This window comes from Neltuma alba, unplaced genomic scaffold (assembly GCF_004799145.2).
Source record: "Neltuma alba isolate B1F8T4 unplaced genomic scaffold, ASM479914v2 tig00010766_pilon, whole genome shotgun sequence".
Classification (NCBI taxonomy): domain Eukaryota; kingdom Viridiplantae; phylum Streptophyta; class Magnoliopsida; order Fabales; family Fabaceae; genus Neltuma; species Neltuma alba.
Window position 1 is genome coordinate 135,373 of NW_021635590.1, and position 26,067 is coordinate 161,439.

Below are 26,067 nucleotides of genomic sequence, written 5' to 3' on the forward strand. Positions count from 1 at the left end.
GATCTTTTTTCTCAATACTTCGCAGATAGAGTCGAATAGTTTTACTCCAATCCAAGTAGTTGGTCCAGGTCAACTTATCATCAGTAATTTTTGTAACAGTTGGAACAATCTCAGAAACAGATTTACGTTCAGTCATAATTATAATATTCAACAAAAGATCGTAGAGAGGAGACGTACGACCAAAGTGCCATACCAGGAGCATATAAGTCACCAAATAGAGGTAGATGGAACAAAAGCTACACCAACAGCTTAAGAACAGTGTACCACAAATAAGAAGCAAACAAATTCAACCTCATAGCATGGAACATGAGAGAGAGAGAGAGAGAGAGAGCCCAATTACCAAACGTTACTTCCAAACCTCAAAACCTTCACAAACAGGCCGGAAAAGTGGAGTCAATCTCAAAAAAGTAGAACGCCATTGGAAACCTCACCGAAAAAGACGATCACACGCTAGCGCGTGGGCAAACATACGAAGGACGTGACGACACATGAGGCCCACGCGACAGCAACAAAAATTTAGGGAATGGCTGATCGGGACCTTGTGCTCCTCCCTATCCGGCCCATACTTCCACTAGACGCTGAAATAACAGTGAGCACAAGGGCTGATGAAGAACTAGAAACGCAATTCGCAACCAGAGTCCGAAAACAAGAAAAAAAAATGACCCTAAAATGCCTGCTCTGATACCATGTTAGTTCTAAAGAGAATTGTGAAATAATTCCTTGTATTATTCATTATCAGATTATGCATATATATACAAGAGATAGGAGCCTATGCATTAATGGCTCATTATGAGGAAATAATATCATATCAAATCCTATACTAATTGTATAATATTTACATATCTTTTCATATCTTTACACTCCCCATATACAATCAGAATACTAGACATGATAAATATGAAATAAATGATCTGATTGCTTCAACAATTTTCGTGCAGGCAGATTACATACCAAGATCAACATCCTTGAAGGGACTCCCACTTGCAAATATAATGCTGTCACCCAAAATGGAGAAAGCTTCCTCAGGGGTGCATTCAGCTGTCACGAAATGATAGGACCAGTTACGTTAGCAATAGAATCAGATAAAAAGTAACATGGTGAAAAAATCAGCACCATTGTTTGTCGGGTTTGACATGGCAAATACAGCTGGTCTTGTAGATGTTGAATGCTTGAGGGCTTCTAACACCTGGAAAATAGGACAGAATTATCAGTATATTGATGAAAATCAAGCTAACGTAAAAAATCATATACATCAAAGAAATGGCTGAGATGTGATTATATCCCTCTTTATCCTATTTTACATGCACAAGACAAGCAAATGCTTTGCCGGTAGCCCAGATGGAGTAACTTATCCTATTATTTCAATGCAAATGAATGAAATTATCACCAAGAAATTCTAAACTTACAAACGTTAAAAACATTATTGACTAAGAAAGGGATGGCAAAAGAACCAAGGGATCTAAGTGTACACATTATGCCGGTTGGATTACTTGCTTTCTTCAGTATTCACAAGTTGCTGCAAAATGCTAGGTGCACTAGGATGCATAGTCTTTATTTAAATATAGCACATCCTGTACCTATCTTCAAGAGTAAGAAATAATATGAGGTTCCTAATCTGGTATGGAGATTGAATATTGAGCTATGCTATGGCTTTAGCTGTTATGTAAAATATAAATATTAATAGCTAGGGCCATTATTAATATAGTGTGATGAATGGAGGAAACTTGAGCCCGATTCAGGACCCACCTCCACAGGACCCATTAGTGATCCATGATCCAACAATCAAGCATGGGCCCGGGAGTAAAAGTTAGAGGGTGAAAAGAAAGACCTGGAAGCTGAGGGAATTAGAAGACTATATAATAAGATAAATGACATATGGGAGGGTGTGATTAGAATTGGAATCTTCTCCCTGTGTGGTTCACTCTCTCCCTCCCTTCCTTTTTTCTGCAACCTTTTGTTATTTGTTCTTATTTCTTATTAGATTTCCCTTTCGATGTTGCTGAATCTATGATGAATACGGCTATGATGTATGTTGAGCTTGACCATTAATAGAAGTATTATCTTCTGCCATTTACATTTTTCTGTGCTCATAGCATATAGCCGTTAGAAGAGGGAAGGTAGGATTAGTAGTTCGATTAGCAGCTATAATAGATGTATTGAAGTCTTGTTGTATCAGACTATTTTGTTTTGTTGTGAATAATAGAAGTATATCCAGTTTACCCTCAATTCTTGGCCCTGCTCTCCCTCTATCCGAATCTCTCTTTCTTGTTCTCTCTCTTACCTTTCTGGAAAATACCACAACATTATCCTTGTGAAATTGACACCTTTCTGGAAAATACCACATTAGCCTTGTGAAATTAAATGTCAGAATAATTCTTATAGTACACCCAAGGTAAAAGGCACAAGTGTCTCTGTATTGCTACAGTACAGCAAGAATAAAAATTGAGAAGTCAGTGTTATATATATGCAGTAATTGAGTCTTTGAATAGCACTATTTTGTTTGGTGTCCATGCCTTCTCCGCAACTTTTTCCTTCCCATGTTTCTGAACCAAACCGTTGAGCAATAAACATCTATTGCCAATAGAAACATCAGTCCAGATTATTAAACATTGCGTGCAGTGGAGGATCGCAGTTCCCAGACATCATCGGCTTTGTACATTTTCTATGCCATATTATTGAGCACCTTAAATAAAAGGGATGAATACCCTGATCGAAGATTTGAACTCATGAAACTAAGCTTATGCATAAGCATAACTAACTTTACAACACTTATAAAACTAACAAAATACTTCTGAGAGGAAGATAGCAAAAACTACAGCTGCCAAATTTCAACTTCCCCCTTCTACAAATCCATGGCATCATTGGAAAGAAACAATCTTGTCAAGTTGTAATTTTCTATTTCCTTTAGTATGTTAATTTTGCATAAGCACATGGACATTTACTAGAATATGAGGTATCATCACGGAAAGTACATAAGATGCAAAAATCCATAGGTCAGTAAGGACAAAAAGTGAAAATGGGGGTTTTGGGGGGGGGGGGGGGGGGATAATGTGATGCAATTAGACAAGTTATGAGGAGAACCACACCAAGTTAGCCTCGACTTTGACAGAAAATAATACCCTTAAAATGAATTTTACACACACCTTTGTGTCCTACAACACCCAGCATTGACAAAGTGAGGAGCTCTATGAAGACCCTCCTTTCCACTGGAAGTAATTTTGGGAATAGCTTGGGAGGATCAAAGTGAAAGCACCTCCATACCCTAAGCATGGTCGCTTTGTCAAGGTAAGGAAGGGTTTTAAGTTGATATTTTCTATTGTATTCATAATTTTTAAGGTTACTCTATCTGTTTTAAGGTATCATTATATCATGTATCATTAGTGCCCTAAAACAAGCTTATTGTGTCTACTCAGACAATGATTTTGAAAGTCAATATCCTTCAACTTTTTAGGAGTTCTTACTTAAGTGAACCTCACCCGTTACATATCCACTTGAGGCCTTTATAGGTATTGATATAGCTTCCTCTTAAATGCTCCCCCAATCTTCCCTTTACTAGATCCTTATAAGACTCAGAACTCAGGTTACCCACAGTCATCCAATCTCTCTGGCCCTTTTCCACACGGTCACTCTGGAGGAACCCATTCTTACGTGTTGGCCTCCATCCTTTCTTGAGTTTAGAGAACACCGTTCTTAACTATTGAGAATCTTTTAGTTGTTAAGACTTGAGAAACCTTCGCAGAGGAGATTAAGCCAATATAACCCTTCTTTTCCTAGCTAAGTGCATGTTTTAACTGTTTCACTTTACCTTACCAAGGCCCTCTCAATGACTCAAATTTATTGCTTCCCCCTGGTCCTCTCTACTCTTCAAAGTATCCATCTCCATAACAAGCTTACGTCAATCAGAGTCTTAGCGCACCAAACAAAACTTAAAATTATGCCCCAGGGAAAAATTCAAATTGCAGATAGGTGATTTTTTTTTTTTTTTTTCGGTGCGATGCATTAATGCAATATGAGGACATTGAACATTTGAAAATTTACCTTAAACATTCCAATAGCAAGTAGAGAACATTAACGTAAATCAAATGTTGCTAATCAGACAAAATGTAGAATATCAAATGAATAATCCAAGCTCAACATTAGTTCTATCTATACCTCTTCTGAGAATAATCCTCCAACAGCAGATAATCCTAAAAGCACATCAGGCTTTACTTGCTTCACCTGGATGCCAAAATTTACGCACAGTGCATGCGAAACAGCAGTTAAATTATTAAAACAATAAAAAGTAATTTAAAATATAATGGACATGATAATAAAATCCGATCCAGTGCATGGAAGCAAATAAGACATTGGTTTTTTGTCGTTTTCAAGAAACAGAAGCCACAAGATAACCCAAGGCAAGAGCTGGCTCATGTTTTCATTAAAATGTGATATTTTACAATTGCAATAAAAAGTTCCATTTGATTAAACAGAGCGAGTGTAAGATAGATAATTAGAGGGAAAAAGTAATGCTAATTACTCATGGATTGGGCTTGTCCTAGTCGTATCATCCTCATACATGATCTAATTTATAATTATAAATAGACACAACAGAAGTTTGCATATTACTGGGTTCTGTGTAATACAAGCAGAACATGTTTGAACCTTCTTCAACAAGACGAGTGTTGGTACATGACAGTTATGCTAAAATAAACGTATTCACGTATAATGATCTTGGCGAATTACACAGCCTTTATATTTGATTTATTGCAAATAGACACAGGATTATTTCCATAGCAAGTCAAGCAACCCATTAATCTCTCTCTCTCTCTCTCTCTCTCTCTCTGTTGACATCATTAGCAAGAAGACTTGACAGCACAAATATGGTCACCAATGAAATCGTGATATGACACAAGGCAACTACTTCTGTTTCATGTACATTTTTTTTCATAATCACTCATCATAGATGCTATCTTCTTTTGATGAATTACAAGGCTTCTAACCTAGTCTTCCAAGTGAAATGTGAATCTGATGGATTAAAGATGCAGATTGTTGAATATTCGCTCATGAATGGTAAACCACAAATAATATAGTACATCTAGCTTATCTTTTCAATATGCACAAGATCTAAAAATAGAAATTCAGGCTTGTTTTTTTTTTTCGTTTTTTCTTTTTTTAAGTTTCATAATTACTTCAACACACATGCTGTTCACAAAACTTCAAATTTAAATCATATTTTGATATTTCATAAGCCATACTAAAATGAGAAAGATCATTTTACAAACCACTTCCACAAGGCTAGCACCTTCCTTTAGTCCTTGACGATCAGCCTCTCTCACGTTTCTAGCAAAAGGCACGGCATCTGGGTCAATATTTTCACGTTCTTCTGTGATTAAACCCTACGTTTACAAAAAAGAGTAATTTTTTTGTATCAGTGGTTGGGGGAATCACCCTCAGACATACCAAGTATATCAGCCAATCATACTAGTAGTACAAAATGTAAATCTGACTTACTAAACAATTAGGCCGAAGAAAATGCCAATGTCATAGACAAAATTATAAAATATGAAAAATCATAATCATTGTGATTTATATAGTTAAAAAAAAAAAGTGCTGATTTATTTAGGCAATGAGAATGGGCTGGGATTGGATTTCATAATTAGTACATTGTACTTCTATATTATTGCATATTTTATGTTTAATATAAAGTGGGCAAAAATTCATATTAGTTAGATTCTGAATTCTTATTTTATTCAAATAGATGATTCCTCTCATAAACAGGTATTTGGCATCGAATCCCAACCCCCCCCCAAAAAAAAAAAATCAACCGCTATAAATCCCCCCAAAAAAATGGAGAAATAATAGAAACAGAAAAACAAGACATAATGGGAATAAACACAGGATTTCAACACTCTCCCTCAAGCTAGACTGTATATTTTCAACAAAACCAGCATGGATGTCAAGTCTTCATATTTCATTCTTGATATAGCCTTAGTTAAGATGCCATCCACTTTGCCCCGTCAAGATCCACAAAATGTTTTGCAATACTAATGGTGGCCACATTGCCACAGAGAACTCTCATAGGTCCCTCTATGGTGACTATGAATTGTCCAAGAAGTCTTTTCAACCAGATTCCTCCAACTTTGTTGAAAGGCTCTACACTGCTTTAGCATTGCTCCTGGCCACAACATATTGTTTTATACTTCTTTAAACTACAAGATTTACCCACACAAATATGCAATAACCTGAGGAAGATTGCTTGTTAGTAACTGAGCTAACCCAATCTGCATATGGGTAAACCTCAGCACCATTATTTGTTCCCTTACTGAAATAGACACGGTTGGGAACCACGTTTTAAAATGATGGAACTCATGTATATTAATAATTAATAATAACTAATAAATAGCTCCCCTTCCCCAACGCAAGAAATGAGACTGTTACCCTGATAGATGGTGTATTGGTGTGAGCTTACAAAAAGAAACAGTGTATTACAGCCATGAAAGCAGTAAAAGGTAACACAAGATAAAAATAATGAACAGTGACATGAAGAGAGAGAAAATAGAATGAAAAATTCTTTTCCCATCCATGTCCAAAGCATATCATATCATAATATATATCAAAAAACAAAGCTCCTACCACAGCCTAGAGTTTAAGAAACCAGGGAGTCTCCTCGCCAGAAACCAAAGCCTTCTTTAAACCCTGATTCTCACCCACTACCTCATAATTTTATGCATCTTTTTTTAGGCTTCCTCTATCTTTCTTCATAAGGCTAAAAACTATCTTCCAAACCCTCTTCATTGGCATCTTCATAAGGCACTCTCCTTGCCAGGCACTCTTTTTTGCATTTGTCCAACCCATCATGAACAATTTTGTATCATTTTCACCTTAATAGACGCCACACCAACTTTATCTGATAGTCATTATGAATCTTATCTTTTCAACACCCAACTTTCATGATCATAAAATAACTTAGATCTTATAGCAGTTCAATAAAATTCCCCTTCAAATTTCATAGGTGCTCTATGATCACAGATAACTCCTAACACTTGTCTCCATTTCAGCAACCACACTTATAGCCTATCCATAACATCCACATCAATTTCACTCTCCTTTCATATTATTGTATGATCTTATCTCCAATTTTTATCTTCATATCATTTCTAACTTACCTCTTGTTATACTTACAGTGCATATATTAAATGTTGACCCTACTCAGGCAGAAACACATCAATTTCAAACTCAGTCTTCATAACTCGGATTAAAGTTAATCTCTTGACACTGCAATTAAGATTACGTCATTTGCAATGAGCATGTATTTGGTGATTTCCTCTTGAATGAGCTCAATCAAACGTCCAAAACCAAGTCAGATCCACAAGGACTAAAAAATAATCCATTACGGAGAAAAATTTTTATAAGGAAGCCCTTTGCCTCACATCCAAGGGTTCTCACGCTAGTTGTAACCCCCTCATAAATGTTCTCTATAGCTCTAATCTATGCAATGTGAACACCTTTGTTTCTCTGAAAGGGTATTTAGATTAGCTTTTTAGAAGTAATTTTATGGTATACAAGGTAAGTATGTAAAGAGTTTTCCCTCAGCTCACGTGATTGTAAGGGGTTGCCAAACTCCTCTCAAGGCTTTCCATGGCAACACTCTTGCCACTTGATCATAAGCTTTTTTAGTATCCTTCAAGTATGAGCCACTTGAGATTAAGCCTTTCAAGCACAGCCCACATCAAAACAAAAACAAACTCCAAGATTATTAATAATATAGAATCCTAGTCCTTTAAAATGTATACTCTTTTTTCTTTTCTAACACTCGCCCTAAGTTCCAAAGCACTAGACAGGGTCATGAAAGACAAACACCAATGGTACACAAGTACCCACTAAAATATTAAATAAACAAATGCCATTTCAATCATATATTAATTTGATCACACAAACTGACTATCTTCTAGGTGCTATTCAATACCTTAGCATCAACAACCCAGAATTGACTCTTTGCACTCTCAAAAGCTACTTCATTATTACCCAACATCCTCGCCATTGTTTTCCTTGCAGCATTAAGAACACCAACTCCTGCACTGCATCATCAAAGATATAACCATAAGAAGCCCTGTCATCATCCCAAGTAAACAGATCTCCTCAATGCCAGAAAACTAAGAAAAGATTTACATAAAAAAAGAACCCACGTTTCTCAAACAAAATCAGCTGTGCATTTTAAATTACCTAAAAAAAAGAAGAAATGTTAGGATGTGAACCACAAGAGGCTATATGATGAAATAAAGATATTGTTGATTACCTTCGTACTTGTAGGAATATTTATCATCTCTTGTATAGCTATTATCTTAGCATTCATTAGTTATTATTAAACGTTTTTAGTGTCTATGAGGCTTAATGAGCTTTTATTCTCTTATCTTCGCGTCGGTTACTGGCAAAGGGAGTATCAGTGTTTCAGATTCTGTAGTTTTAGAATTTGCCCTTCATGTGCCTAAACTTGATAGCAGTCTCATTTCAATTTCTCAATTAACCAAGCAATCAAATTGTTTCACTAAATTCCTCCAATGTCATTGTGTTTTTTAGGACCTATCCTCTGGTGTGACAGCTGGAAGTGCTAACGAGTATAAGGGGCTATACTATTTTGAGGTCAACCGAGTGAGAAATTCACTCTCGCCTACAATAAGTCATTATGCATCTGCCTCGAAACTTAATGATTTTATGTTATGGCATAAGAGCATAGACCACCATAACTTCCACTACCTTCAATCGTTGCTCCCAAACTTCAGGCCTAACTACAACATTTGTACCATTCAGTATAAGGTGTGTGAACTTGCAAGAGAACATCAATCCCCCTATCCTAGGGCCACTTATACATCTACCAAACCCTTCAGAAACATACATGGTGACTTGTGAGGACCACTTCGTGTTGCCAACCATAGCCATAAGGATATCTCATGGCTGTCCCTCCCTAATAAAGCATCAGTAGCATGATTTTATCTTCCCAGCTTGTACTGAATATCGAATTTGTAATCATTCAGTTTAGACACCCCTCCCTTTTGATCTGGAGAAATGATGCATTGTTCTAGAAGATGCTTGAGAGCTTTTTGATCAATTTTGGTGATAGAAGGTTTTGCAGCCAAGTAGTGTTGCCATTTCTTCACAGCAAGAACAATGGCAATTAATTCTTTCTCATAAACCAAGCCCCTCTTATTTATCTCTGAAAGTTGCTGGCTAAAATATGCTATGGGTTTCCTTTTCGAGCTAACACAGCTCCCACACCAATGCCACGAGCATCAGCTTCAAGTTTAAAGGGACGTTGAAAATCCAGCATAGCTAAAAACAAGGGCTGTTACCATAGCCGCCTTCAATTTTTCAAAGGCTGTTTAAGCTTTGTCACTCCACTGAAATGCATTTGTCTTAAATAATTCAGCTAGGGGAGCCACAATTCTGCCATAAAAAGGGTAAGGCCTATGAACCCTCTCAAACTCTTAGCACCTGTGGGTGTTGGCCACCTAACCATGGCTTTAATCTTGGCTGAATCAGCCTGCACACCTTGAGCTGAACTTATGTGGCCAAGGTATTCCAATTTGCTCTGCCCGAAGCTACATTTGCCAGGACTAATAACCAGCTCATGCTGCTGTAATGTTTTCAACATCTCCTTCAAGTGTTCTAATTCTAATCCAAATTTATTGTTAATCATAATACTACTAATCTTTTTAAAATCCTATTTTCTTTATTTGACTGTAATTTTTAATTTAAACTCTGCCTATGTTGCATAGTCAATCCCAAGCCCGGGTAAAAGAGGAGGGTTGTGTTAAGCACTCGACAGCCAACGTAAAACTCTGTCGAATCTTTTATGACATGGATCAACGAAGAAATTGTGTTACTGCTAGATCGTTGCCCAGAAGTGACGTACTGTATGGTTCGAGTACAGTGAGAAATGAACAAAAGCCGCTGCATTGTGACCCGAATATAGTGTTAAATGAGCAAGGGCTACTACACTCTTATGGACAAAGGCGGCTAAAGAAGTTAGTTCATGAAAACAAAATCAAGTTTAGCACTTGGAACGTTGGGACACTGTATGGTAAATCAAGAGAGGTGGTGGAAGTAAAAAGGAAGATTAATATTTTGTACCTACAAGAAACTAAATACGCTAGAGAGAAGACCTTCGAATTTACTAATGGATTTAAACTTTGGTATACGGAAAAGGTAGGCACAAGGAATGGAGCTGGTATTATCATTGATAATGAATGGAAACAGAATGTGGTGGGAGTCAAAAGGATAGAAGACAGAATCATTTCTTTAAGAATAATGGTGGGGAGGGATACTATCAATGTGATTAGTGCTTATGCACCTCAAGTAGGAGCGGAAGACCATCTTAAGGAGAAATTTTGGACGGATATGTGATTACCAACCATGGAAAAGATTTTTATTGGCAATGATCTTAATAAACATGTTGGTAAAAACACAGGATGATGTATTATTGTAATTATTTTTAAATAGTAGTAGGAGCAACGGTCACTAACTGTTAGGAGAGTTATTTAAGTAGGATTAGTTTTGTAATTAGGCCTATAAATAGACATGACCAGGGTAATTTCATGAATATACAGCACACTATTCAGTATGCTCTCTATTTTTCTCTCTGTCTTCTCTCTTGGATCACCCCTCCTCTGATTCTCTCCTCCTAATTCCTATCTTTCTCCATTTTTCTCCTTCCCTGAACCCTCTTCTATCTCTCTTTTCTATTTCTATCCTATCAATGGTATTCAGAGCCCATCTTTCCTCACACTATTTTCTAAAATCATCCTTGGTGTACGGTACTTACCCGTGGCCAGGCGAGAATAATGGAAGAACGCTTGGCTTTGATCGAACAACGCCTAGGCACCATCGATGAACTCCAAGAAACAGTCTTGGGCTTCAATACTCAATTACAGAACCTTGTTTGAGATTTTCGTGAATGTGCTATCATTGCCCAGAACCATGACCACGAGCGACGCCCTGATCAAGATCGACGAGGAAACAAGAATGGGTATCAACGACCGACCCAGCTGACGAAAATGGACTTTCCAAGATTCAACGGTACCGACGTTCTTGCATGGATTGCGCGCTGTGAGCGATTCTTTGAATTTGATGAGACTCAAAGGCGTCGAAGGTGAAGGTCGCGTCATTGCATTTGGACAATAAGACCTTCAAGTGGCATCTGGCGGTCAAAAAACAGCCTAGGGGACGACCGATGGGATGGGAGGAATATGTCGACCTGCTCCGAGACACGTTCGGCCCCTTGCTCGACACTCCCATGGCCGAGTTCACTCATCTGCATCAAACGGGCTCCCTGGCAGACTTGAACGCCGAGTTTGACTCAATCACAGCAAAGCTCGATCTCTCAGAAGACTACCTTGTGGATGCCTATGTCTCGGCTCTCAAACCAGACATTGAAGTCTCGGTTCAGATGTTCAACCCGAGAACATTGCGTGAGGCTCGGAGGCTTGCGAGGATTCAAGAAATAGCCATATTGAAGCAAACCAGTAAGAACGCGTCCCTCAAGTCTGTATCCCACGTGTCTATTGCAAACCAGGTGGCGTCTTCTACTCCAAATACATTGACTCAACCGAAAAACACTTCCTTGAGCAATGGGTCCCACCCTAAGGATAAGTTTTCTTCATCTTTCAGAAACTCTTCTACATCTTTAAAAAGAACACTAAAGCGTGTTTAAAACCTTATCTGCAGACGAGGAAGCTGACCACAGGGCCAAGAATCTCTGTTTCTTCTGCCATGAAAAATTTTCCAGAGATCACAAATGCCCACAACGTCAGAAAATGCAACTTCATTTTGTTCTTTTGGAACACGAGGACAATGCTGAAGAAGATTTGGAAGCCATAGAGGGGGATGACGCAGAGATCAGTCCACGCATATCCTTACATGCTATTGAAGGGACCAACAGTGCAGATGCCATGAGGGTCCAAGGGACTATTAAAAAGCGTGCCATTCAAATCCTTGTTGATAGTGGCAGCACACATGATTTCATGGACCTTGGGCTTGCCAAGAAGCTGGGATGGGAAACTGATACAAAAGACACATCCTTTGTATCAGTAGCAGATGGCTCAAAGTTCATGGACTTTGGGAAGGACTTCGTTGGAAAATGTAGGGCCTAGAATTTGTTTTTTATTTCAGAATTTTAGATCTTAAAACTTATGATTTAGTTATTCGTTTAAAATGGCTTAAAAGTATTAAAAATGCTTTCTAGGATTATGAAACTCTCACTACGTTTTTCTGGTATGAAGGGAAGCTGCAGAAATTACAGGCTAACATTCCAAACACCTGTCAAATGGTGCAACTAGCAAAGATTGAAACTGCTCATTTGAAGGAAGAACAGCTCTTCCTCCTACAATTGGTCACCAGAAGGGGAACGGAAGTCCAATGCCTTGCTGTTTCACATGAGGACAACAGTATTCCTACTGAAATTCAAGGGGTCCTGGATGATTTTCATGAAGTTTTTGGGGATCCTAAGGGATTACCTCCTTTAAGAGAGGGCCATAACCATCCTATTGTTCTCAAAAAGGGGACAAATCCTATTAGTTTGAAACCTTATATATACCCAACAGCACAAAAAGATGTTATTGAAAAGATTGTAAATGAATTATTAGAGTGGGGTAATTCAGGATAGTTGCTCACCCTTTTTAGCTCCTATAGTATTAGTAAAGTAAAAAGATGGGACATGGAGGATGTGCATGGACTATAGAGAGCTTAATAAATATACTGTCAAAAATCAGTACCCCATTCCTTTAGTAGAGGATCTTTTTGATGAATTGAGTGCAGCTAGGTGGTTAACTAAGCTAGACCTTAGGGCTAGCTACCACCAAATTCGTATGGAACCAGAGGATACTCATAAGACAGCTTTCAAAACCCATTTTGGACACTGAGTGGCTGGTCATGCCTTTTGGCTTGACTAATGCACCAGCCACTTTTCAGGGAGCTATGAATGACATTTTTATACCATTTCTTAGAAAATTTATTTTAGTTTTCTTTGATGATATATTGATTTATAGTTCTTCTCTTGCAGACCATTAAGAACACTTACAGATAGCATTCAAAATCTTGCAAGAGAATTGTTACTTTGTTAAGAGGAGTAAGTGTACCATTGCTGCAGCTGCTATGGAATACTTAGGTCACATTATCAAGCATAGCACGGTTTCCACAGATCCACAAAAGATAGAAGCTGTGGTCAATTGGCCCACTCCTAGTAACATTAAACAACTTAGAGGATTCTTGGGGTTAGCTGGATATTACAGGAGGTTTATCAAGGGGTATGGTGACTTGGCTAGACCTCTAACCTTATTACTATGAAAGAATGCCTTCCAGTGGTCAGATTCAGCAACTCAAGCCTTCCAAACACTAAAGGGTGCTCTTACTTCAGCTCCTGTTCTTAGGCTTCCAGATTTCTCTAAAGAATTTATAGCGGAAACTGATGCATGTGGTACTGGAATTGGGGCTATATCGATGCAATGATAGCCCATAGCCTTTTTCAGCAAGGGATTAGCTCTTAGCCACCAACAACTTTCAGTTTATGAAAAAGAACTTATGGCAGTGGTGCTGGCTGTGTTGCATTGGCGACAATATTTAGAGAGGGAGAAGTTTCTCATTAAAATAGACCAGCAAAGTATAAAGTACCTTTTGGGGCAGAACCTAAATACTTCTTTTCAACGGTTTTGGGTGACCAAGCTAGCTGGATTTGACTATGAAATTCAATATAAAAAGGGGGATGAAAATTCTGTAGCTGATTCTTTGTCTAGAATGCCTAGACAGCAACTTATGCACATAACTTTTGATACATCCTCTCCTGAGTTACTGTAGAAAATAAAAACAAGTTGGGAGGACAATGATTTTGCTACCACTCTTCTCAATAAGGTGCAACAGCATGATGGAACTTGGGGGCATTTCACTTGGGATGGTGAATTACTAAGAAGAAAGGGGAAGCTAGTCATTGGCAAAGATCAGTCCCTTAGGACACAAATCCTACAATGGCTCCATTCTAGTCCTCAAGGGGGCCATTCAGGTATACAAGCTACTCACAAAAGCATTAAAGCTTTATTTTGGTGGAAAAAATTGATTAATGATGTGACAGAATTTATCAAAGCTTGTGATACTTGTGCTAGATGTAAATATGAAGCTATTGCACCTCCGGGATTACTACAACCTCTCTCTATTCCAAGTAGAGTCTGGGAAAGTGTGACTATGGATTTCATTGAGGGACTTCCCAAATCACTTGGCAAGGACACCCTTTGGGTTGTTATTGACCGCTTGAGCAAATATGCTCATTTTATTCCTCTTACCCATTTTCTGCTACCACATTAGCTCAGGCTTTTATGGATTAGATCTATAAATTACATGGAGCACCTACTGAAATCATAAGTGATCGTGACCCTTTGTTTGTGAGCAACTTCTGGAAAGAGTTTTTAAGGATATTGGAGGTTGATCAAAAGCTTTCCTTTGCCTATCATCCCCAAACAGATGGCCAATCAGAGGTGCTGAATCGCTGTTTGGAAACATATCTAAGGTGCATGTGTGAGGCAAGACCCAAGGATTGGAGTAAATGGGTTGTACAAGCTGAATGATGGTATAATACTTCATTTCATTCAGTTGCAAAGTCTACACCTTATGAATTGTTTTATGGGCAGAAACCGTCAATCCATTCTCCCTATTTACCTCATAATTCAATTTTAGATGCTGTGGACAAGAGTTTTACAGCAAGGGAGGAAATGATGGGTCTTTTAAAACATCATCTCCATAGGGCAGCAAATATAATGAAGCAAAGAGCTGATAATCACAGAACTGATCGGGAATTTGCTATTGGGCAATGGGTTTTCCTAAAGCTACAGCTTACCGACAGACTTTTGCTGCTTCTAGGAGTTCTCAAAAATTGGCTTCTAGGTATTTTGGCTCCTATAAGGTGGTTGGGAAGGTTGGAGCTGTTGCTTACAGATTAGACCTACCTCCTGACTCAAGAATTCATCCTACTTTTGTGGAATACTTTCGGTTTGAATAATCCGATTGATCTTTACTGTATTGAATCAGCGAATATATAGAGTACAGGGGAGATCTTCAACCATCAATAGTTGAGATCGTCACAATCGTCAAAATAAAATCCCATGATATCCTCCTCCTATTATCCCGTAATCTATTCCCTAATAATAGCCTAAGATATTTACAATAATAATATTTACATAATTACCACACTCCCCCTCAAGTTGGATCATAGATATTAATCATGTCCAACTTGCCTATGAATTTTTCGAACACCTCCTCTGGAAGTCCTTTGGTGAGAACATCTGCCAATTGTACCTTTGTAGGAACATAGGATAGACAAATGATCCCATCTTCAACCTTCTCTCTTATAAAGTGGCGATCAACTTCAACATGCTTCGTTCTACTATGTTGCACAGGGTTGAGAGCCATACTCAGGGCTGCCTTGTTGTCACAGTAAAACTTTAGAGGAGATTCAATTTTAAATTGTGCTTCTTCTGCCACTCTCTTCAGCCATAACCCTTCCATAATACCATGAGCTAGAGCTCTCAACTCAGATTCTGCACTGCTCTTGGCTACTACTCTTTGTTTTTGACTTTGCCATGTCACCAAATTTCCCCACACAAAGGTGCAATAACCTGATGTTGACCTGCTATCTTCCTGGGCCCCTGCCCAGTCAGCATCCGTATAAATTTCAACACTTCTATCATCATTCTTTTTGAAGAAGAGTCCCCGACCAGGTGTACCTTTAAGGTACCTTAGAATCTTATATGCTGCATCCATATGTTTCTTCTTAGGAGAGTGCATATGCTGGCTGGCTACACTCACTGCAAAGGCAATATCTGGTCTAGTATGGGAGAGATAAATAAGCTTACCAACCAGTCTTTGATATTGTCCTTTATTCGTGGCTGCCTCATCTTTCTCTTGCTTCTTTCTTTGTGCGGCTTCTTTTTCTGTTTTTGCTGGATTTTTGTCTTTTCTAGCCTTTTTCTTCTTGGTGCTGATAGGAACCTTGCTAGGCCTACACCCAAGCATCCCTGTTTCCTTGAGTAAATCTAGGATATACTTTCGTTGAGAAACATAGATTCCCTGTTTGGATCTGGCTACTTCCATACCCAAGAAATATTTAAGGTTCCCAAGGTCTTTTACTTCAAAATGCTTGTTGAGGGCAGCTTTAATTCTGTCTATTTCCTTGACATCATTGCCAGTAAGGATGATGTCATCCACATACACAATGAGGATGGTTATTAAGTCTCCATTTCTTGAAACAAACATGGTGTGATCTGATAAACTCTGTTTGTAACCTTCATTCTTGAGAACTGTAGAAAACCTGTCAAACCAAGCTCGGGGTGATTGCTTTAAACCATATATAGACCTTTTTAGTTTACATACCTGACCATCTCTCCCTTTATCAAAACCGGGTGGAAGCCTCATGTACACTTCCTCTTTCAATTCTCCATTTAAGAATGCATTTTTAATATCAAGTTGTTGAAGAGGCCAGTCAAGATTCGCAGCAATAGATAGAAGAACCCTGATGGTATTTAACTTGGCAACAGGAGCAAAAGTCTCATTGTAGTCTATTCCATATGTCTGAGTGAACCCCTTCGCAACTAGTCTTGCTTTATACTTGTTGAGAGAGCCATCAGCATTAAATTTTGGTGTGAACACCCATTTGCAACCCACAGGTGATATCCCCTTTGGTAGTGCAGTGATCTCCCATGTATTATTCTTTTCTAGTGCTTTTAGTTCTTCCATCACAGCATCTTTCCAATCAGGAATTTCTAGAGCTTCATGTATATTGTGGGGGACTTTAATCTGATCAAGATTAGTAACAAAGCTAAAATGATTCTGTGAGAGAGTGGCATAGGATACATACTTCTGAATAGGATGCTTGGTGCATGACCGAGGTTGCTTTCTCAAAGCAATAGGGAGTTCTAACTCATTTATCTCCACTGACCGAGACTGATCAACATCATTGGTCACTAAATCAGGATCCAACACCGGGTTTGAGGGTGGCACTGCCTCAGGCATACTGGACCCAACTACCTGTTTGTTTCTACGAGTGTAAGTCTTATCAAACGGTTTTATTTGTGGTTCAACTTCAGCACTTGGCATACACGTGGAAGGGTCATTGAGAAGCTGAATAGAATCAGAGGGTGGAACAGGTTCAGGAATACATTCAATCTGAAATTCATTCCAACTCTCCCCCTGAATTGAAGATTTAGGGAAATAGGATTCCTGTTCCACAAAGGAAACATCTCGGCTAACAAAGAGGTGTTTGGTGGTAGGATCATAGCACTTGTAACCCTTTTGAGAATTGGAATATCCGAGAAACACACACTTGACAGACCTGGGGTCAAACTTGGAAGGAGGATGGTGTTGGTGGACAAAAACGGAACAACCAAAGACTCGAAGGGGTAGGGTGTAATCAAGATGAGTGATAGAATGAGTTTCACTAAGTTTAGCAAGAGGAGTGACATAGGAAAGAATACGACTAGGAAGACGATTTATTAAATGGGTAGCTGTGAGAATCGCATCCCCCCAGAAAAACTTAGGAACATTGCAAGTGAATAGAAGGCCACGGGCAACCTCTAGGAGATGTCTATTTTTGCGTTCAGCAATCCCATTTTGTTGGGGACTGTGTGGACAGCTACTTTTATGTACAACTCCATTGGCTCTAAGGAAGGTACTAAGGGATTGGTTAAAATATTCTGTCCCATTGTCAGTATATAGAACTTGCACGGTGGTGTTGAACTGATTTTTAATGTAATTAAAAAACTCAATGAAAACTGAGGAGACATCAGATTTTGCTTTTAGCATATAAACCCAACACATGCGTGTATGATCATCAATAAATGTTACAAAATATTTGGACCGAGTGCGATTTGGAATACGTGAGGGACCCCAGACGTCGCTATGAATAATAGAAAAAGGACGAGTGGACTTGTAAGGAGAAGGGGAAAAAGTAGTACGATGATGCTTGGCCAATTCACAAACATCACAATGAAGAATGGTGCTTTTATTGGAAATTAAATGTGGAAACATTTTTTGCAAATAAGCGAAGCTAGGATGACCCATCCTTTTATGCATTAATACTATATCATCATCAGCTGGAGTTGAAACGAAGCCACTTATTCTGGAACACAGAGCACTCACAGTAGAAACATCAAGGTAGTAAAGCCCATCATACTCTTTAGCTGTGCCAATCGTCATCCCCGATGAGAGATCCTGAAAAATACAGTGAGTAGGAAAGAAGTGAGCAGAGCAATGACTTGTTGGTTAGTTTACTAATAGAAAGGAGATTGCAAGCCAAGTGGGGAACATGTAAAATAGAGTTAAGATGTAATTTCTCAGAAAGATGGACAGTTCCAGTGCCAGCTATCGGGGATGTAGAACCTGTAGCTGTTTGAATTGTTTTCCTTTCAGCCAATGGAAGATACGAAACAAACATTTTTTCTTCTGACGTCATATGATCAGAAGCACCTGTATCAACAATCCACTTCGATGGAACAAAGGTGTTTAGTGCAACAGCATGATTACCTCGATGAGCAATAGTTGCTGATGGAATAGATTGCTGTTTGGTGTGTAGAGTTTTAAAATACTCAAATAATTGACCCATTTGCTCTTGACTCATAATAGGGGCTACGGCAGGAGTTGGTTCAGGCTTAGAAACCGTGTCTGGTGATTCAGAAACATGATTAGCACGTGGTTTACCTTTCCGTGGCTTCCAGTCAGCTGGCTTACCATGGAGATCCCAGCATTTATCCCGAGTATGACCCACCTTTTTGCAATGATCGCATGTCATTTTCCCTCGATTGTTATGACTACTAGAGCCTGTACCATGACTCACAAAGGCAGAGGATTCAGAAGAAGAAGGAGGTTTCGGGTCAAGCAACATTACCCCACGTCTAGATTCTTCACGCAAGATTTCAGCATACACCTCTCTAGTAGATGGCAGAGTAGTGTGACTCAATATCCGACCCCGTACATCATCAAACTCGGGATTTAGGCCGGCTAAAAATAGCAACACTCGTTCAGTGTCAACATTTTTCTTATGCCGAGCAGCATCACTAGCAGACGTCCATTCCTCTTCTGCCAAGAGATCGAGCTCCTGCCATAAGGCGACAAGTTCCAGCCAGAACTCCGTGACACTTCGTGCACCCTGGGTAGACCGCCAAGTTTGGCGCCGGAGATCGTATAGCCGAGAGTGGTCAGTCCCATATGAATAAGAGTCACGGACTGCCTCCCAGATTGCTTTAGCCGTAGGGAGAAACATAAAACTTCGCTTGAGTTGGGGAGACATTGCGTTCACCAGCCACGACGAGACAAGTGCATTGTCTATCTTCCATTGGTGCATTGCCGCAGAGGTACTATCGGACGGTGCCGGCGTCTCTCCAGTTAGATACCCAAGTTTGCCGCGACCACCCACGGCGAGTTGAACAGCTTGTGCCCAATCTCTATAATTAGTGAGAGTGAGCTTTTCGGAAACAATTGATACGGGGGATCCATCGAAGGCAGAGATCGACCCGGAGGGACCTCCACTCTTTACGATATCGATGGTTGATGACCCATCAAGGGAGCCCGCCATTGCCGAGAGGAACTCCCGATAGGTGCGACGTGCAGAGGTAGATTAGTTAACGGAGCAGGTATCGTTCTGCTCTGATACCATGTGGAATACTTTCGGTTTGAATAATCCGATTGATCTTTACTGTATTGAATCAGCGAATATATAGAGTACAGGGGAGATCTTCAACCATCAATAGTTGAGATCGTCACAATCGTCAAAATAAAATCCCATGATATCCTCCTCCTATTATCCCGTAATCTATTCCCTAATAATAGCCTAAGATATTTACAATAATAATATTTACATAATTACCACAACTTTTATGTCTCTCTACTAAAATTGTGCCCAACCCTTCTGTTAAACCTAGACATCCACCCCCTGATTTTCCTGAAGTGCCACTAGCACTAGCTCCAGAGAAGATTTTGGGAAAAAGAAATGCCGGAAAAAGAAGGAAGTTAATTACTGAAATAATTGTTCAGTGGCAAGGTTTACTGGATGAAGAAGCCTCCTGGATGCCCCTCTATAGTTTTCAGCAACAATTTCCAGATTTTGTTATTCCAAATCCTTGAGGGCAAGGATCTTTTGGGAGGGGGGTATTGATGTATTATTCTAATTATTTTTAAATAGTAGTAGGAGCAACGGTCACTAATCGTTAGGAGAGTTATTTAAGTAGGATTAGTTTTGTAATTAGGCCTATAAATAGACATGACCAGGGTACCCATTGTACAGTATTGATTTCATGAATATACAGCGCACTATTCAGTATGCTCTCTGTTTTTCTCTCTGTCTTCTCCCTTGGATCACCCCTCCTCTGATTCTCTTCTCCTAATTCCTATCTTTCTTCATCTTTCTCCTTCCCTGAACCCTCTTCTATCTCTCTTTTCTATTTCTATCCTATCACGGGACAATATGCTGGGGCTCACAGTGGTATAGGTTTTGGAGTGCGTAATAATGAAAGGCAAGCTATTATTGATTTCTCCCTTGCGTACAACCTCAAGATTGTTAACACTTGTTTCAAGAAGCGGGATGAGCATTTAATCACTTACAAGAGTGGAACCCATAGGCCGCAGATCTATTTCTTTCTAATCCTAATAAAAAACTCTGCACAAATTGTAAAGTGATTCCTGGAGATGGCATGACAGCACAACATAGAGTATTGATCCTTGATGTACGTACTAAGTGTATAAAACAAAAGCGCCAACAAGTGTTAACCCCAGAAGTCAAATGGTGGCAATTAAAGGGAGAGAAGCGAGAGATTTTCAAAAAGACGCTTTTAAATGAAGGGGTTAGGGAGCCACAAGGAAATGGTAATCTTATGTGGATAGAAATGACTAAAAAGGTCCAAAAGGCTGCTAAAACAATCTTGGATGAATCGAAAGGTCGAGGTTGGCGAGATAAAAAGACGTGGTGGTGGAACGAGAACGTGCAAGAGAAAATTAGGCATAAGCGAGAGTGTTTTAAAGTGTTGCATTTATGTAATAATACTAAAAATTAGGAAAGGTACCGTGTAGCTAAAAGAGAGACTAGGAGAGCAGTGGGAGAAGCTCGTGTTAAAGCATTTGAGGAGTTCTATAAGGATCTAGGGACTAAGGCTGGGGAATGCAAGATCTACAAGATCACAAAGAATAAAGAAAGAAAAACAAGAAATTTGGACCAAGTAAGATGTATAAAGGATGAAGAACGTAGAGTTTTGGTTACTGATGGTGATATTAAGGATCGTTGGAAAGCTTACTTTTATAAGCTATTTAATGATGGGAGTAAAGGATCAACTCATGAGCTTGAAGATTTGACAATTGGAGAAGAGAAACATAATTTTGCTTTTTATCGAAGAATTCGAGTTTGTGAAGTTAAGGAAGCTCTCAAGAAAATGAAAAATAATAAAACAGTTGGACCTGATAGTATTCCTATTGAAGTTTAGAAATGTTTGGGTGAAGGTGGGGTGCAGTGGCTTACTAAGTTATTCAATGAGATTTTGCGCTCCAAAAAAATGCCTAATGATTGGAGGAAAAGTACTTTAATGCCTCTTTACAAAAATAAAAAGGATATTCAGAACTGTGCTAACTACAGAGGGATTAAACTCATAAGCCATACCATGAAATTATAGGAGAAGGTGATGGAACATAGGTTGAGATTGGAGACTTGTATCTCTAAAAACCGATTTGGGTTCATGCCAGGAAGATCGACAACAGAAGCGATCTATTTACTAAGGGGTTTAATGGAAAAGTACCGAAACTATAAAAAAGACTTGCATATGATTTTTATTGATTTGGAAAAAAACTTATGACCATGTGCTTAAAGAAGTGCTCTGGAGAGCTTTGGAGAAGAAAGGGGTGTGTGTCGCTTATATTAAAATCATACAAGACATGTATGAGGGGGTCACTAGCGTTAGAACACCAGGCGGTAAGACAAAGGACTTTCCTATAAGGATTGGCCTATATCAGGGATCATCTTTAAGCCCTTATCTGTTTAACCTAGTCCTCAATGTTCTAACTAAGCATATCAAAGAAGAAATCCCGAAGTGCATGCTTTTTACTGATAGTATAGTTCTATTGGCCGAGTCAAAAGAAGAGATTATCGCTAAACTTGAGACATGGAGAAGAACCTTGGAATTGAAGGGTTTCCTTTTGAGTAGAAGCAAGACGGAATATATGCATCGCAATTTTGATAAGAGACAAGTTAGTACAGGGTTGGAAGTCAGATTGGGAGACCAAGTCATTGAACAAATGGAAAAGTTTAAATATTTGGGATCAATTATACAAAAGATAGAGAAATTGATGGAGATGTTAATCATAAAATTCAAGCTGGGTGGTTTAAATGAAGAAAAGCGATAAGAGTTATCTGTGATCGGAAAGTACCAAATAAGGTCAAAGGAAAGTTTTATAGCACTACTATAAGACCGGCAATGCTATATGGCAGCGAGTATTGGGCTTTAAAAGGACAACATAAACATAAAATGGCAGTTGCTAAGATGAGAATGTTGAGATGGATGTGTGGTCATACAAGAAAAACAAGATCCGTAATGAACATATAAGAGGAAAAGTTAGAGTGGCTACTATTGAAGAGAAAATAGTAGAAAACCGATTGAGATGGTTTGGTCATGTGCAAAGAATGCCTTGGGACGCGCCAGTAAGAAGAGTTGAGCAAACAGTATGGAATCCTCTAAAAAGGAGTAGAGGAAAGCCGAAGACAACACTTAATGAAGTTATTAAAAGAGATCTTTCAATTAACAATCTATCCAAAGATTTGACTTTGGATAGGACTCAATGGCATCGTGCGGTCCATAGAGCCGATGGGATAAGACTTTGTTGTTGCTGCTATTGTTGTTGACTATAATTTTTAATTTAAAAATAATTAGTGCTATCTTCATTAATCTCTTTTCGTCCCCATCTACACTTTAAAATACATATGGTAAAATACATATGGAAGCTCTTCCTCCTCCTTCGCATTCTTCTTTTTTACCCATCTCCATGTCCATGTCCCATCTTCCAACTTGTTTCTTTCAAGATCTCATGCATTCTCTAAATATAGATATCTTATTTCTAAAAAAACAATCCATTTGAAACCCTGTAGCTTGTAACATGGTAAAAAGTTTTCAGAATTAAATGCAGGAATTGTAATTTACAATAAAATATTAATGCAAAAAACTCACCTTCCAGCACCAGCAACAACAATTTTCATTTTCGGAAAGTCGATCATTGGCCTTCCTTGTGCTCTCATAGCACCTAGAAGTCCGGCAATTGCAACTCCAGCTGTTCCCTGTCAGGAGAATTATAGATATATCGAGCCAGGTGGGAAGTAATTCATGATAAAAATTACAAATAATTCTCCAATTTTAAATACAGAGTTTAATCCAATACTAATTTAGGTGACAAGATCTTCCATTAAAAAAGGCAGATACCTAGCATAGTGCTTTAGACAAATTCAACTACAACCAATTATTATAAATTCCTCATAAATACCTTAGAGAATTTGTATTCTTTTTTTAATAAATTTCTGATATTCAAGTGAGGGAAGGAGCCAAAAATTATTCTCCAAAAATGACCCAAGAGCTAAGAAAAATTTACATTGTTCTATTTACATCAATAAGAAATAAATTCTTAATACTTACACACATCCCCTCAAATTTGGACCATGACATCAAACAGCCCTAAACACGTATTGGTACAGGTAATTGCCACTATACTAAACTCTGAAGATCCAAGTTGTCATAATAGCACCCCAGAAAATGATGGATATGATAAGTCCTTAAATAAAAGAGATATATACCTGCACATCATCATTGAACATCCTGTAGGTATTTCTATACCGCTGCAATAACTTAAATGCCCACTTGCTTTGGAAATCTTCAAACTGTACAAGTATGAAAACTATCACAAAATCCTTATAATTCAAAAGTTGTCAATACTACTTCCTAATGAAAACTATTATTGCAAAATATGCGCCTAAGACATATAACTGACATATCCAAGACGCTACTTGTATTTTCTCCACATAATCTCATTACTGCAACAAAAATAAACCTGTACAATAACATGTGGCCAACGAGTAAAGACAGCTTGCATGAATTCATCTATAACAGCAAGATAGTCATCCCCATCAAGACGGTGTTGTTGCAATCCCAGATCTGCCACCAGAGAATAATTTAATCACATTTCAGACTGAAGTCAAGTCAATTAGAAGGCTCAAGGAAAAGATGATAATTGGCAAAATGCATATGCAATAAATGAAGGTGTCAAATACCAAGGACGTCAGCATTAAATTTCTCAAAAATCACTCATTAATTAACAAAGCATCTATGAAGAAGCTTGAACATGGAACTCAAGTGGCAACCCAGGAAATTCTAATGTATCTAAGTATTTTTCTTTTTCAATTTCCCATGATTTCCAGTATGAATGTCCAATAGATGTAGGACAGTGATGGGCCTAGAAAATCTTAGGGCCAAGTTTACAAAAAGAGAGCTAAAGAAAATAGAACCAGTCCAGACCATAACGCACAAGAGAGGGAAGGACCAAATGGAAGTGGACCGAATGGGAGTGGCCAGAATTTGGTGTGACGATTTTCTAACATGTCATTGTGGGAGTGCGTTTAAGAGAGTGAGAGGGGAAAAGGAAGGGGAGATAGAGAGGATTGGTGAGGAGAGGTGCCTGGTCTCTCGAAAACCGGACTGAGAGTTTATTTTCTTTGTATCGTGGTGAGCTTTGTTTTACTATTTCATTAAGCTTTTCCGTTAGGGAAGGGCAATAGACATTGTATTCTCTCATTTTCCATTCAATAAAAGGAATACTGGCTATAATTCATTTCCAGTATTTCACTGTTATTTACAGGCTCTATCAGTTTTGGTATCAGAGTGGTGATATTCTGGGATATGGCTGGAACGAGGATGGATGGTGGAGTGGAGCAATTAGAAAAGATGGTGGAGGAGATACAAGGGAGGCAGGTAGAGACCACAAAAAAGTTGACCCGGATGGACGATAAGGTGAACTTTATCATAGAGCAACTGAACGAGTTCCAAGCAGCTATCCAGACAATGGGTCGAAATGAGGGACCAGAGCGACCAGAGGCTCATCAGGAGCAGCTGGCAGAACTGAGGATCAAGATAGAAGCACATAACTGAGAGGGTACAAGACAGAATGACCCAACTAAGCATAGAAAACTGGAGCTACCTCTATTTTTAGGGAAGGACCCACTAGGGTGGATACATAGAGTGGAACGGTATTTCTCTGTGAACGGCATTCAAGAGGCAAAGAGATTGGATGGAGGGGAAGGCCATCACATGGTTCCAATGGCTTGAATCTCGTTCCCCTGTGGCGTCATGGCAGGAACTCAAGAAAGAAGTAACTAACAGGTTCCATTGCCGTCAGGTTGGGGATGAATACGAGTAACTTTTTGCCCTCAAACAAGAGGGCACAGTCAAGGAATACTGAGAGCAATTTAAGTTACTACCGGCCCCTCTAGAGAATGTGAGTGATGAGGTTCCCATGGTCGCGTTTATGAACGGCCTCAAAGAAGAAATTAGATGTGATGTCAAGTTAATGCACCCTAAGTCTGAAACAGGCAATGGATTACGCTACGCAAGTTGAAGACCACAACAAGTTGAAGGAAAATGTGAGGAGAAGAAGAACAAGGCTGCTTGGGCTCCCCCTGCAACTTGTTGAAATGATTTCAAGTCTTTCGCTCCAAAGCTTAGTGCAATTGAATTGCTAAGGAACCCCCTGTCACTACCAAATACCAAGAACAGCAATGCCAAGAGCACCGAGGAGGCAAAGGCGACTACCACCCGTGTGACGCCATCGAACATGTCAGTTGTAAGTTCTAGTGGGAGTAGTGCAACGAGAAAGCGGCTATTGAAGGCCGAGATAAACCGAAGGAGAGAATTGAGCCTCTGCTTTCAATGCGAAGAGAAGTATGGGCCCAACCACAAATGCAAGAATAAACAACTTAAGCTGATTGTTTTAGAGAAAGATAATGAGGGCTCGGACAAAGACGGGGTAGAGGCCTAAGACTCG

The 26,067-nt window shown here is 38.9% G+C and overlaps 1 protein-coding gene across 2 annotated transcripts in view; it reads right to left on the reverse strand.

Annotated features, from left to right (window-relative positions):
- LOC114758887 (NAD-dependent malic enzyme 62 kDa isoform, mitochondrial) overlaps positions 1–24,185 on the reverse strand; it is a gene marked incomplete at its 5' end in the record, with an annotated part of 36,426 nt that extends 12,241 nt beyond the window's left edge. Inside the window, 8 exon segments of one of the 2 annotated variants that reach the window (XM_028947983.1) lie at positions 952–1,038; positions 1,114–1,186; positions 4,153–4,218; positions 5,262–5,375; positions 7,946–8,057; positions 23,211–23,317; positions 23,828–23,911; positions 24,082–24,185. In XM_028947983.1, coding sequence (XP_028803816.1) covers positions 952–1,038; positions 1,114–1,186; positions 4,153–4,218; positions 5,262–5,375; positions 7,946–8,057; positions 23,211–23,317; positions 23,828–23,911; positions 24,082–24,185 — 747 coding nt within the window. 2 annotated transcript variants of the gene reach the window in all.
- Positions 24,186–26,067: the final 1,882 nt, after the last annotated feature.